Raw genomic sequence first — 13,538 nt, 5'->3', positions numbered from 1 at the left:
AGAAGAAAATAGAAAGGCGTTTCGTTTTTTACTGCATGTATTAACTTGCCTCTTATGCATATAAATGCACCCAAATTCCTACCTCTGAATTGAAAACAATTGAGGACTAAATCAAAATCAACACTTTAAATTACAAACACATGAGAAATGTGATCTTGAATCAGATATCAGCAAGATCATCCACAATCAGAACCCAATTTGATTGGATTTCACGAATTGATTGGCGATTTACAGCTCTTGAATTCCTGCAACAATTTCCCATCTCGTAACCCAACAAGAAATTGGGCTAATCCTTCAAGAAACAGAGCTGCCTGATATACACTCGTCACACTCACAATCTCGGATATCACATCCTTTCGCATCCTATTTGCATCCATCACTATCCCCACCATCTCCTCCTCCATTTCCGCCGCCGCCACCACTGCACTCACTTCGCCGGAACCAACTTTCTGGATAAACCCTGCCTGAGCTTTTCTTACTCTGTTCATCAATGCTGGCACCATCAACCTTAGCCCACGTTCGATCTGATCGATTCTTGTCGTTAATTTACGTGACTGGATCTTCCAAGCATTCATCAACGGCCACTGTTTCTTCAAGAACTCGCAAGATTCACCCACCTCGATTTCTTCTTCTTCTTGTTCTTGTTCTTGGTGTCCCTGGTAATCGTAGTCTTCATCGTCGTTCTCTGGTTCATTCTGCGAAGAACTGTCGTCGTGTTGGAGGAGGAACGATCGGAGGAGGTTAGTGAAGAGGTAGGGGTGGAGGTCGCCTAGCCAGAGGAAAGGGAGTTCCATGGCGTTACGGTGGTCGGTGGGGAATAGAATTTGAGAGACGTCGCTGGCGGCGGCGAGGTCGAGGGTATGGTAGTAGGATTTGAAGTGGTGGTGGATGATTTCAACGTGGGCGGAGAGGAGGTTGGGGGAGGAAGTGGAGGTTGTGGAAGACATGTGGTGACGGAGGAGTGGGAGGTGGACGGTCTTGAGGGTGTTGATCCAATCGGTGTAGTAGTCCCTGAATCGGCGGCGACCGGTGGGTTTCTTCCGAGCTGCATGGATAGTTGATGAAATAATTAATGGATGACATAATTCATGAATTCAAAGAATTTGATGTGGAAAAAGGAGACACTTACATAAAGATTTGAACATCTTTTTGGGGGAAAAAGATTGGGAAATCTTCAGGTAGTTTGATTGTGGGATTTGGATCATGTTGTCGAGATAATGGATTCAAGATCAGAAATATTTAAATTTAATGAAATTTACATTTACATTTTTGACGGAGAATGGTTTCTATTCCATTCCATTTATATATATATATATATATATATATATGAGCCGGTTAAAATACTAACCAATGTTATCGTGTTAACTTTGTTAACTGATCTAGGTCGTTGATTTGAACATCTAACGGTTGTGGTTTAATGATAATAAGAATTTAATTATTTAATTAATATATTAATTAATAATATGTGAACAATGGATTCACATGGTAAAAATGTAAAAAGGCGTTGTTCACATGAATCACAGAGCCTGATCACATGTTCATGTGAACGCGTTGTGTATATGTATCGATATGAACAACGACATGACATACTACTCAAAAATCATGTTCATATTCATGTGATGTAGTTGTGCATATGTATCGATATCCACATATTCTGTCTTTGCTATGTGTTCATATGTTGTGTGTGTCCTTATGTCTTAGTATCTCTTGATATGTGATTTAATTGTTCATGTGTGTCAATATGAAAATCTAATGCATTTCATACAATTGAACACTAATGAATCATAACATCTATATCTATTTGATTTGTGCAGTTTCATATGTGTTAATGTGTGTCCATATCTCTTATAATCTGTTCATATCTATTTCTCTATCAACTAAATTAATCCCTAAACAAATGCAGATGCAGAATGTGCATCAGATTTTTCAACGAATTCAACTATATTTGCAAGAATATTTAATGGTTCACAACGGTAATAGCTATTCATTTAAACAAAATAAATGTCACACTAATCACTTACCAATYGGAACGCTTTGATCATCTTCTTCATCATCGGAATTCGAATTTCGACCGTAGTCGTATCTGATTTTAACTTTGTCATTTCCATTGTTATCAATATGATTTACAATATTATTATCCATATTACTCGAACGATACAGAAATCTTTTAGACTTACAAAACGAATATCATTATATGTAGAACATCACTTGAAATCACGATTATGAACACAAATGAAGATAAAAATCGGAATTACCTAATGATCAATTAGAGGGATCTTTAAGATTTGTAACTCTCAATTAATTATTAGGGAGTTACATAAAGGTCAAATTACATAATCACCTTTGTATTTAATTTATAAGTTACATTTGAACATAAAATAAATAAAGAATATGATTGGTTAGTCTTAGTTAGTATAGTTAACACAAAATTCTTGATTAGTATTTGAACCAACCTCTCTCTCTCTCTCTCTCTCTCTCTCTATATATATATATATATATATATATATATATATATAGAGAGTATATATATATATATAGAGAGAGAGAGAGAGAGAGAAGATCAAATGTTAACCATCATTTTTTTGTTAACTTTGAAAACCCTCTTAACCAATCAAATTTCATTATTCTTATAGGTTTATGTCTTGTTCATTTTACCCTTACAAGGGTATTCTAGTAAATTGAATTCATTTGTAACCCCCAAACAATTAATGAGGAGTTACAAACAATCAAATCCCAAAAAATATGCATTCATACTATTAATTTTTTTTTTACTATTGATCTTCCATGTTCATTCTTGTATGAATTCCTAAATCGCATAAGAAACACGGTAGTAATGATTTTTGGTATTGATCAATTTGAACACAAATAAACCGTGAACACAATTTGAACACAAATGAACAACCGTGAACACAATTTGAACACAAATGAACAACCGTGAACACAATTTGAACACAAATGAACCGTGAACACAATTTGAACAAATTAACAGATGAACACAAATTAACAAATGCTACCTTAATTTTGTGGGACGTCTATGTATGTGAATATATGGGCCAAAAATTGCACATATCGTGTTCATATCGTGTTCATATCATGTTCACGGTTGTTCATTTTTGTTCAAATTGTGTTCAAGGTTCATTTTGTGTTCAAATTGATCAATACCGAAAATTGTTACTACCGTGTTTCTTATGTGATTTAGGAATTCATACAAGAATGAACATGAAATATCAATAGTAAAAAAAATATGAATGAGAATTGATTAATTTGTGGTAACTGTGAGATCCAATCTCAACCACAAATCAATGGATAAATTAGAAAATTAATAATTATGGTAGTTTGAGTTAAAATTATAATTAGAGTGCATTTTAGGTAATTTTAGAAAACTCCTCTCTCATCTCTTCTCTCTCCTCTCTCCTCTCTCATCTCTCCGACCTCCAATCTCCGGCCTCCGGTGAACAAAAATCCGGCAGATACCAAGTAATCACAAAGATACATAATGTGATATACAGTGGTACTCAAATGATATCACACTATATCACAATGGGTATCACATTGTGTATCTTTGTGATTACTTGGTACCTGCCGGATTTTTGTTCACCGGAGGTCGGAGAGAGAAGAGAGGAGAGAGAAGTTTTTAAAAAAAATACCTAAATTGCCCTCTAATTATGATTTTAACTCAAACTATCATAATTATTAATTTTCTAATTTATCCGTTGATTTGTGGTTAAGATTGGATCTCACAGTTACCACAAACTAATCAGTTCTCTCTTGAATGGGCCCCTATATATATACATATATATACATAGAAGGGTTTAAAAGAGAACACATTCATTTTATGAGAACGTGAGAACACCCTTTTACCATAGACAATCACGCGTGATACTATTATTCTATCACATATGATACACATGTCGCAGACGATTTTCGATGCGATCTTGGTTGTAGGCCAAGTCGCCCTTACACTACTAAACTCCCTCAAAAGTATTATCACATGTGATAAGGTTGTTGTTGATATGATACTATAATCAATCAAAACCATCACATGTGATACTAAATCATAGACGCAGACAACATTTGACGCGGCCTAAGTCATAGAACACGTCATTCACACATCACAGGGTCCCATCACGCGTATTATCACATGTGATAAGGGTGTTCTTGTGTTATCATAAAATGGAGGTGTTCTCGTTTGAATCTCCACCTATATATATATATATATATATATATATATATGTGTGTGTGTGTGTGTGTGTGTGTGTATGTGTGTGTGTGTGTGTGTGTGTGTATGTGGAGATTCAAACAAGAACCCTTGTGATTTACGAGAATGTAAGAACAACCCAATATCCTCAAACTTTTTAATTAATAAATTAATTTATATTATATAAATACATTAATAAGGGCAGTAATGTAATTAAGTAATTTTTATATTTTTATTTTATTTTAATTAATTATAATTATCCTTTTTTTCTGCAAGTTCGTTTCCACTCTCTTCTCTTCCCTTGTGATAATTGTGTGATTGTGTAACCATAACCTATCGAAACCATAATCAATCGAGTGTAATAATAAGTTATCCAAACCATGAGTAATCGTTGTGATAAATGTGTGATTATCTAACCCTAATCGATCGAAACCATGATCAAATTGAGTGCGCAAGTGATGTTATAATAGTGATATCACATGATTATCACACCCAATCGTTTAGTGGATTTCGCCCTTAATCGTTGTGATAAATGTGTTATTGTCTAATCCTAACCTATCGAAACCATGAGTAATCGTTGTGATAATTATGTGATTGTATAACCCTGATCAATTGAAACCATAATCAAATCGAGTGCGTTGTTATAATAGTGATATCACATGATTATCACACCCATATCACACCAAAGTGACCAAACTGGTAGTCTATTTCCTAAGTTAACCCTAGCCGAGCGGAATCATTGTGATAATTATGTGATAATCACATGATTATCACACCCAAATCACACCAAATCATGTTGTAATAAGTGATAACCATAATAGTCTATTATGTTATCCAAATTATTGGGTTTATGTGATCATGTTTTTAAAATTTTATCACTTTGAATTCCAATATTACCCTTTTGCCTCTCAATTTTTTTTGAATTGTTTTAATTTCATTTTTAATTTAAAAAATCTTTTAATTTTTATTGTTATCACAATATGAGGTTAATATGTTGTTCTTGCGTTTTCGTAAATCACAGGGGTTCTCGTTTGAACCCTTTCCTATATATATATATAGAGAGAGAGGTTGGTTATTATACAACCCTTGACATTTGTGCAATCAATACAACCCAATCTCAACCATTCATTTTATTTGATTAATATGTGATTTCATAGAAGTTTTAATTGTTTCCTAATATAAAGTAGGGCAAAATACGCGTAATAGCAACCTACTTTTACAAGTTCCCTTATTATAGCATTTTACTTTCAGTTTTTCTTATTACAGCAATATACTTTCAAAATATTTTTTATTAGGATATCGTACTTTTAAAAATTCACATGTTATAGCATTGAGTAACCTTTTAAATTAAATTTATCCATTATATCATGTTTCTTTGCTACGTCATCGTCCACGTAGGCTGTCTACGTATTGACATGACAAATGACATGTCATACAACTCACTATTTGTTGATGTGGATTTAATATATAAATTTCTTTGTAAAATATATATTTTTATTTTGAAAAACTAGTTAATAAATAAATTGGAACTCTTTCTCAAACCCTAATCGATTATGCTCTTCCTCCTTCCCCGCACCCATCATCCCCCGCCCCCATCACCCTCTTCTGGCTCTTCATCTTCCCAACTTCAAACGATAACACCATATTCAAACTATAACCCGTATTTATAGATGTTGAATTATCATTTCTGGAATTAATTAACATCTTCCAGATTAGCGTTTGAAAGAGTTGTTTTTTAAAATTGTTTTAAATTAGATTTTAGCTTTTAAATGGCATGTAAGTTATCCTATGTGGCTTACATGTCATTTTAAGATTGACACGTCAACAAAGAAAAACCTGTTCAAAAGGTAACAGGTTACTCAATGCTATAACGGGTAAATTTTTGAAAGTATGATGCCTTAATAAAAAATATTTTGAAAATAAATTGTTGTAATAAGAAAAAACTGAAAGTAGAATGCTATAATAATTTTTTTTTTGTAAAAGTAGATTGTTATTTCATGCATTTTGAATATGTTGTATTGGTTGTACAAATTAATGAACCATATTCATCTTCCATAAATATTCAAATCATAATAAATGAACTCTCATCATTTCCATAAATATCTCAATTTATTGGGTTGCATTGGTTGTACAAATACGACGGGTTGTATTTAAAACAAACACTCTCTCTCTCTCTCTCTCTCTCTCTCTCTCTCTATATATATATATATATATATATATATATATATATATATATAAGTTAACGGAGTAATTAACATCCTATCCAAAATTTTAAAAATCGAAGCATGTATTTTAGCAATTGATATAATCTGTAATTTTTTATTTCGAATTATTGCAATTTTTTTCCAAGGCAATATTGGTTTTTTAGGTCCTTCGTAGTTATTTGTGTAGATTGGTGAGGCCATGAAAGATGAAAATGTGAATCAACGTAAAACACAAATGTTAAGGGGGTAAAAGTAGAAATTTACGAATATCAAGGGTTCATTTCTGTAATTCACTCAAAAACAGAATAAACCAAGCGGAAGGCCAGAATTCATCGTGCCGTTCTCTCTCTTCCCTTTTCCCGATCATCTCTCCACCATGGCACCACCCAGATCTCCGCCGTTCTCCACCACCACCGCTATCATCCTCCTACTCTTTCTCACCATTTTCCCTTTCCCCACCCTCCAACAACAATCCGATCTGGACTCCGACTGCACCAATCGCTGGATCCACATCCGCCACCTCCCACCACGCTTCAATCTCGATATCCTCACCAATTGCTCCACCACCCACCACCCTTTCTCTGACGACTTCTGTCCTTTCATCTCTAATCATGGTCTCGGCACCAAAACCCACAATCGATCCCACTCATGGTTCCGCACCGATCCTTCCCTTCTCGAACTCTTCTTCCACCGCCGTATGCTCGAATACCCTTGTCTCACCTCCGATCCCTCCACCGCCGACGCCATCTATCTACCTTACTACGCCTCCCTTGACTCCCTTCACTACCTCTTTGGCCCCGACTACAACTCCTCCTCCCAACACGGCCTCCATCTCTACAAATTCCTCCGCTACCAAGATTCGCCGGAGATCTGGCTCAACCACCAAGGCCACGACCATTTCCTGGTACTCGCCGGCAGCGCATGGGATGTCAGCCAGCCATTGGATAATGATCCGCCGTTATGGGGGACTTCGTTTCTGGAATTGCCGGAGTTTTTCAACATCACCGCATTAACATTGGAATCCAGAGCTTACCCTTGGCAAGAACAATCAATCCCTTATCTCACATCATTCCATCCACCAAATCTAGCACTCTTAGATTCATGGATCAAAAGGGTTCGTAGATCAAGAAGATCAACCCTGATGTTATTTGCCGGCGGCGGTGGGATTTCTTCCACACCCACCGTGCGACGGAGCATCAGATTGGAATGCGACAACAATTCCAAAATCGAAAACACAACTCAGAAAAGCAACCGATATTCCAGACTATGCGAGTTTGTCGATTGCTCAAGCGGGATCTGTGAACATGATCCAATCAAATTCATGAAACCAATGTTACACGCTAGTTTCTGCCTGCAACCTCCCGGAGACACCCCAACACGGCGGTCAACATTCGACAGCATTCTGGCAGGCTGCATACCAGTGTTCTTCGAAGAATTGTCAGCCAAAAAGCAATACGGATGGCATCTACCGGAAGATCAATACAAGGAATTCTCGGTGCTGATTCCTAAGGAGGATGTGGTGTTCAAAGGTGTGAGTGTGTTGGAGATTTTGAAAGGTATTCCAAGAAGTGTAACAGGAAGAATGAGGGATAAATTGATTGAGATGATTCCCAGAATTATGTACAGAAAACATGGGAGTTCATTGGGTTTGAGGACCAAGAAAGATGCATTTGATATCGCCATTGAAGGTACACTTCAAAGGATTAAAGCCAGACTTGACGATGTTGCTGATCAGTGATAGAGTTCATAGATTTTTGTTATTAATTAAATGTGGGGATAATTTATTTTCGTCCTATCGATATTACTACAGTTTATAGAAAAGATTTCATCAAATCATCGCCAAAACTCTAATGTTTACTCGGGTCAGCTCAGCTGGTAAATAAAAGTTAGACCTTGAGCTGGTGCCGATACCAACAGTAAAAAAAGATAACATGGGGTTTCTCGAGTTTTGACCGACCCGCCTAAAACATTTTGTACAATTGTAATTGGTATCGTTTATTATGAATGATCTAACTACTTGTTTTAGTTGTTTTCGGCAACATTGTCTCGTATACAACGTAGAAGTCTTTTTGGGGCCGAGATATTGAAGCGAAACCTAGAATGCAAAATATGTGATGATAGTAACAAAAATATGGATTTTCATCATACCAGAAAGAGAATTTAAATGCAGAATGAAGAAAAAGAATGAAATTTTATTGATGTTTTTTTTCAAGTTCACAGTTTAGAAGATGATGAAATAGAAAAACAATGCCTCCACCCACACAAAAATCTATAAAATTCTAGATTTTGCAAACAATTTACAACATCTTTTTCTTTGTTTTCCTTACCATTCCCACCAAATAACTGCAAACATACAAAACCATGGTTAAAGACAACTCTAACCCCATCTCAAGATAGCAGAACCCCATGTAAGACCAGCACCAAAGCCAGCAGTCGCGATGGTTTGACCTTGTTTGACTTTCCCGCTTCGAACGGCTTCATCTAATGCCAACGGAATTGAAGCTGCACTCGTGTTGCCATAGTTTGCAAGGTTCGATATCACCCTATCCTTTGGGACTTCTAATCTTGTTGCTACTCCATCAATGATCCTCTGGTTCGCCTGCAAGTAAAATTACAGAAATGCCCGTCATGGAAAAGCAAGTTTATCCAATCATGATTCAGTTCCTTCACCCGTCACCAGGTAAAGAAAGAACAACACACCAAATATCCCTCTGTGGAACCCACCACTACAACAAAATTGGCATCATAAGATGCAAAAAATGTCATAATTCACTGATTCATAGATTTATACTTATAAAACCAACAATTGTGTATCCTATCTAAAAGTGTTACAATAGGAAGACTGTAATATGGCATCCTATTAACCGATTTTGTTGTAGTGCAAAGTATGAATTGATTGATACCTGATGGAGCAGTAGCCAGTCGATATCTGAGTGACCAAGACCAGCCTTTGCTAGTGAAGCCTCTATGGTCTGTGGAACAATGCTAACAGCAAAGCGAAAGACTTCTGTTCCATTCATTTTTATACATGAAAAAGACGAGCGATTTGGCGGGAACCCTAAGGCCGAACCATTTGTACCCAATGCATGATCTGATCCATTTTCTTGGATTGCAGCAGCATTCAGGTGCCTGTGGGGGTTATGAAAAAAGTTCACATTTTGAATACATTTGCAGTGAATGGGAACTATGGATATTACCTGTTGCCGTTGCCGTCACTGTGCAAGTCAAAACCAAATAAACCGTCCTCTTCGCTATCACATGCCTGCAGAAAATGCCAGAAATCAAGTGATTCACAAACATGTTGTATCTGCATGATTACTAAATAGACAAAATAATCCTTAATAATTCCATGAGGCCTCCCTGGAGACAGTCTCTTCGTCTCTTTTTTAGTATATTGGTCCTCGTGGGAGACCAATATACTGGGTTTGTTTCATTTGGTTTTAACCATATTGCAATTTTGTGGGTCCATATGCTTTGCTACTCAGTGGGACCCTGATATTGTCATCCTCTATTCTACCAAAAAAGGACATGCAGAAAACAGAAATAATGAACACTAAAACGAGTGGAGTATGCATACAAGAGTGTTTCGCTATAGATACCCTTCAATAAAGACAAAAAAGAGAAATTGACCCAAATCAGTACAAATGACATAATGTGAAGAAAAAAAAGTGATTTTGATGTGAAAACTTTCCAAGAAAGAAAATCTTGTAAAGTTGATGAGACATCCCATAAGAAAAGTGCTAGAATTTTCATGAGACAAAAGGAGTCACTTATAACAGTTACCGAACACATCCAACACATACCTGGACCAGAACAGCACCAGCAGCATCACCGAAGAGAATGCAAGTCCCTCTATCGGTCCAATCAACATAACGAGAGAGTGAATCTGCTCCAATCACAAGTACATTTTTGAAAGCACCTCCTGAAGAGCAAGTTCAGAGTGTTAGAATGACAAGAACTTGAAAGAAAACCAAACCAAGTCGTTTCGAGAGGAACCAAAAGAAAACAAAATTTTGCCTCTAATATAACAAGAAGCTGATACTAGGCCCAGTAGAAACCCGCTACAAGCAGCCGTGATATCAAAAGCAAGAGGATTCCCTTTACATCCAAGTGCTTTTTGAATCTAGCAAATGGGAATAAAGAAGAATCAGTAAAAGGGTTCGAAGGAAATTTATGAAAGAAAAGCAAGACTAATCCATGTCAGCAGGTTCAACCTGGGGAGCACCACCAAATAGATCTTCTGCGGTTGATGTACACAATAGGATAAGATCCACATCATCAGGTTCTACTTCTGCCATTTGAAGTGCTTTTTGAGCAGCCTCCACAGCCAGACCAGTCAAGCTCTCGTTACCTGTAGTTGGTTTCCTTTTTTCGTAAGAAATTCAAGCCATTTTTACGTATGATTGTAATGATGTCTTTATTATAAATCACATATTTGGTATTGACTTTTGTCTACATCAATGCCTATAAGTTGAAGGGTAGTATAAATATTTGAGTGCAATTTTTATCAGAGGAAGTATAAAGGAAGAAACTCGAAAGAAACATAACTTGATTCAATCGGGCATAGTTGTAAACAATGAGCTTAAGGTTAGATCTTAATAAGCATTAAAAACATCTGTCCTCAAGCAAAAAACTAACCTGTAAGAATTCTTCGATTGCGAATTCCAGTTCGAGCAGATATCCATTCATCATTAGTATCAACAATTTTAGCAAGATCGTCATTAGAAATCTGAAGTTGAGGCACAGCTGAGCCACATCCAACTAGTTTGCAGCCCTTGCTTACAAGCCTGTTATTTGTCAAAAAATAAAAAATCTTAAATTGGTAAATCTTCTGAATTCATATGCAACTACAAAGAGGGTTAAACAATCTTCGTTTTTACAGCGTATGAATTCAGACAGGGAAATTAGTTGTCAGCAGTTTCTACACAAATTTTCAACAACCTGACTTGTATTTTGCATGAAACTTTACAACAATGCAAACATGGTCATTGCTGAAAATGTGTAGTGACTTCTACATCATTTCTCAGTTCTCACAATTCAAATGCATGAAAAAGAGAATGGTAATGATGATCCGGAGGCATATCCATAGAAGGCATCAGTTAGATGTTCCTTCCAAAAGTTAAAATCTTGAAATTATGAGTAAATTTGAAGAGACAATCAAATGAAAAGAAGGGTTGAGCACTCAAGTCCTCACTAAAACAGTCGCTCTACTCTTTGGGGTAGAAGTCAAATCTCCCACCACCCCCTAGATCTCACCTCCGGATGGGACATGTTGGGATTGTTTGGTTTGACTTGGTTTAGTTGAGCATCAAGTAACCTCTTCAACATGAAAAAAAGGTCAGGTCAATCGATCCTTAATCATGAATTTTGATCATTGACATAAGCAAATTGAGTTATTGCCTTTTCAAAAACTTGTACTTGACACCTAAACCAAACCAAACAAGTCAGTAGACCCCACCGAGTGGGATGTACGTAGACTTGTCCCCTACCCCAAAGAGTAGAGCGCATGTTCCCGTGAAGACCCCTGATTGTACTTGACACTTCTTGCTACTAAACAGCCAACACATTTTTGAAAATGCAGAAAAGAATAATCAGCAAATACCGCATAGTAGTAGCCAACTATAATGGTTTTCGCCTTATTTTTCAACCAACCATAGCGTTTCAAGCAAAATGAGCGATTAACATTTCAAACCATTGTGCTTGGCATCCATTTCAAGCAAAATACAAAAAAAGTAGCCAGCTTTTGTTGCTTTTAGCCAACTATAGTGATTCTTTAGCTATTTTCTACCAACTCATGGTTCGAAAATGCTAATCAATCTAAGAAGAATTGATAATATATTCAACTCCTTCAAAGTCCATAAACTATACGAACTTCAAAGTTCAACAAGACAACTCTTACTTGATCAATTTCATTGGTACCTCAGTACAAACTCCACCATCACCAATATCACCACCACAACAATTTTCAATCCAAATTTATGGGCTTTTTCATGAACAACTAATTGCATACGAAATCATTCATTGATTTTAACTTCAAACAAAGCCAAAGTTTGACTTCTGAGGTCATCTCTTGCAATATTGACATAGTTTACTGTATAAATCTGCAACAAGCAATTTTCGTTACTTCTTCAAAGTTAACTAGATTATCACCGTTTTGTTATAAGATTTACAAGATATATAGATCCACAAAATGAAGTAGGCTAAACAAATTGACTGAAGGAAAATACATCAATTTTGAAGTTATGAAACTCCATGTATCAAGATGATAATTAGATGACCTAAATCGATTGGACCCTATGAATGTAAGGATTCAGAAGTCGAAAATTAGTCCTTTCGACCTCAAAAATCGAAATGCAATACACAAGAGTAGCATATTGGTGCTTATATACTCGCATAATTTGCACCAAAACAAGCTACAATTTCGGATAAATCAAGTTTTCCAACAAAGCCCAACTTAAAACGCACAAATTTTTATCGATAAATCACAGAAAACCCCATGAATAAGAAACTAAGAACTGACCTGGGATTGGGAACACGAGATTCAGGAGGGGAAAAACTCTCAACTCCTTGGGAAGTAGTGGAGCAACGAACCCTTTTGGAGATTGCATCAGGGTTAAAAAACCCAGAACGATTTATACCAATAGATGAAGAAATCATAGTTGGTGTGAGAAACCCAGATGCATTCGCCATTTACAGAGCAATTAGGATCCAAATAGAAGTAGCTAATTGATTATAATGGTGAAATGAGAAGTGTATATAGAGGCCATGGATTAGAGATGAAGAGAATGGATGATTATCGAGAAGAACGATGGTTCATATGTGTAAAGCTTCCAATCTTCGGAGTAGTCGAAGCAGAGAGTGCCAACTGCAAATTGAGAGGAAAGTACGAGGCGAATAAAGAAACACAAAACTATGGTCTATGGATTCATGCGTATAAAATCCATGGTTATATCCTCTACTTTTTTGGCATACAGCCTGACTGACATAATAAAACAACACAATTACAATATTTACATGCTTTTAATCCATTTCTTTTAACTATAATTCTCATTAATATTAATAAGAAGTTGAAAAATGTCGAAAAAAACTCAATAGACATTAACTAAGTACTTTGATAATTTTCTAGAACAAATAAG

At 36.1% G+C, this 13,538-nt stretch overlaps 3 protein-coding genes across 3 annotated transcripts; 1 reads left to right on the top strand and 2 right to left on the bottom strand.

The window, feature by feature from the left end:
* Nucleotides 1-209: 209 nt before the first annotated feature.
* Nucleotides 210-1,145, bottom strand: LOC112521728 (protein INAPERTURATE POLLEN1). Its single transcript, XM_025130725.1, has 2 exons — nucleotides 1,130-1,145; nucleotides 210-1,045 (listed from the first exon to the last, which is right to left on the bottom strand). Exons 1-2 carry the CDS (start codon nucleotides 1,143-1,145, stop codon nucleotides 210-212), a joined length of 852 nt encoding a protein of 283 aa, XP_024986493.1.
* A 5,632-nt stretch (nucleotides 1,146-6,777) lies between these two features.
* Nucleotides 6,778-8,327, top strand: LOC112521540 (probable xyloglucan galactosyltransferase GT19). The gene has a single exon (XM_025130456.1). It carries the CDS (start codon nucleotides 6,779-6,781, stop codon nucleotides 8,138-8,140), a length of 1,362 nt encoding a protein of 453 aa, XP_024986224.1. The 5' UTR covers nucleotide 6,778; the 3' UTR covers nucleotides 8,141-8,327.
* Nucleotides 8,328-8,570: 243 nt separating this feature from the next.
* Nucleotides 8,571-13,315, bottom strand: LOC112521214 (3-oxoacyl-[acyl-carrier-protein] synthase 3 B, chloroplastic-like). Its single transcript, XM_025129939.1, has 8 exons — nucleotides 12,923-13,315; nucleotides 11,041-11,189; nucleotides 10,617-10,753; nucleotides 10,420-10,525; nucleotides 10,206-10,324; nucleotides 9,600-9,664; nucleotides 9,306-9,531; nucleotides 8,571-9,001 (listed from the first exon to the last, which is right to left on the bottom strand). Exons 1-8 carry the CDS (start codon nucleotides 13,090-13,092, stop codon nucleotides 8,780-8,782), a joined length of 1,194 nt encoding a protein of 397 aa, XP_024985707.1. The 5' UTR covers nucleotides 13,093-13,315; the 3' UTR covers nucleotides 8,571-8,779.
* Nucleotides 13,316-13,538: the final 223 nt, after the last annotated feature.

The sequence above is a fragment of the Cynara cardunculus genome, assembly GCF_001531365.2.
Source record: "Cynara cardunculus var. scolymus isolate 2C chromosome LG 11, CcrdV1, whole genome shotgun sequence".
In the NCBI taxonomy this organism is placed as follows: Eukaryota; Viridiplantae; Streptophyta; class Magnoliopsida; order Asterales; family Asteraceae; genus Cynara; species Cynara cardunculus.
Note: the sequence above shows the minus strand (reverse complement) of the source record. Positions and strands in the feature narration are given on the sequence as shown.

Coding starts and splice junctions, on each gene's coding strand:
- LOC112521540 (XM_025130456.1), top strand. CDS start 6,779: ATGGCACCACCCAGATCTCCGCCGTTCTCCACCACCACCGCTATCATC.
- LOC112521214 (XM_025129939.1), bottom strand. CDS start 13,092: ATGGCGAATGCATCTGGGTTTCTCACACCAACTATGATTTCTTCATCT. Junction 9,665..10,205: donor CTGGTGCTGTTCTGGTCCAG/GTATGTGTTGGA, acceptor CATTTTCTGCAG/GCATGTGATAGCGAAGAGGA. Junction 9,002..9,305: donor ACTGGCTACTGCTCCATCAG/GTATCAATCAAT, acceptor TTTTACTTGCAG/GCGAACCAGAGGATCATTGA.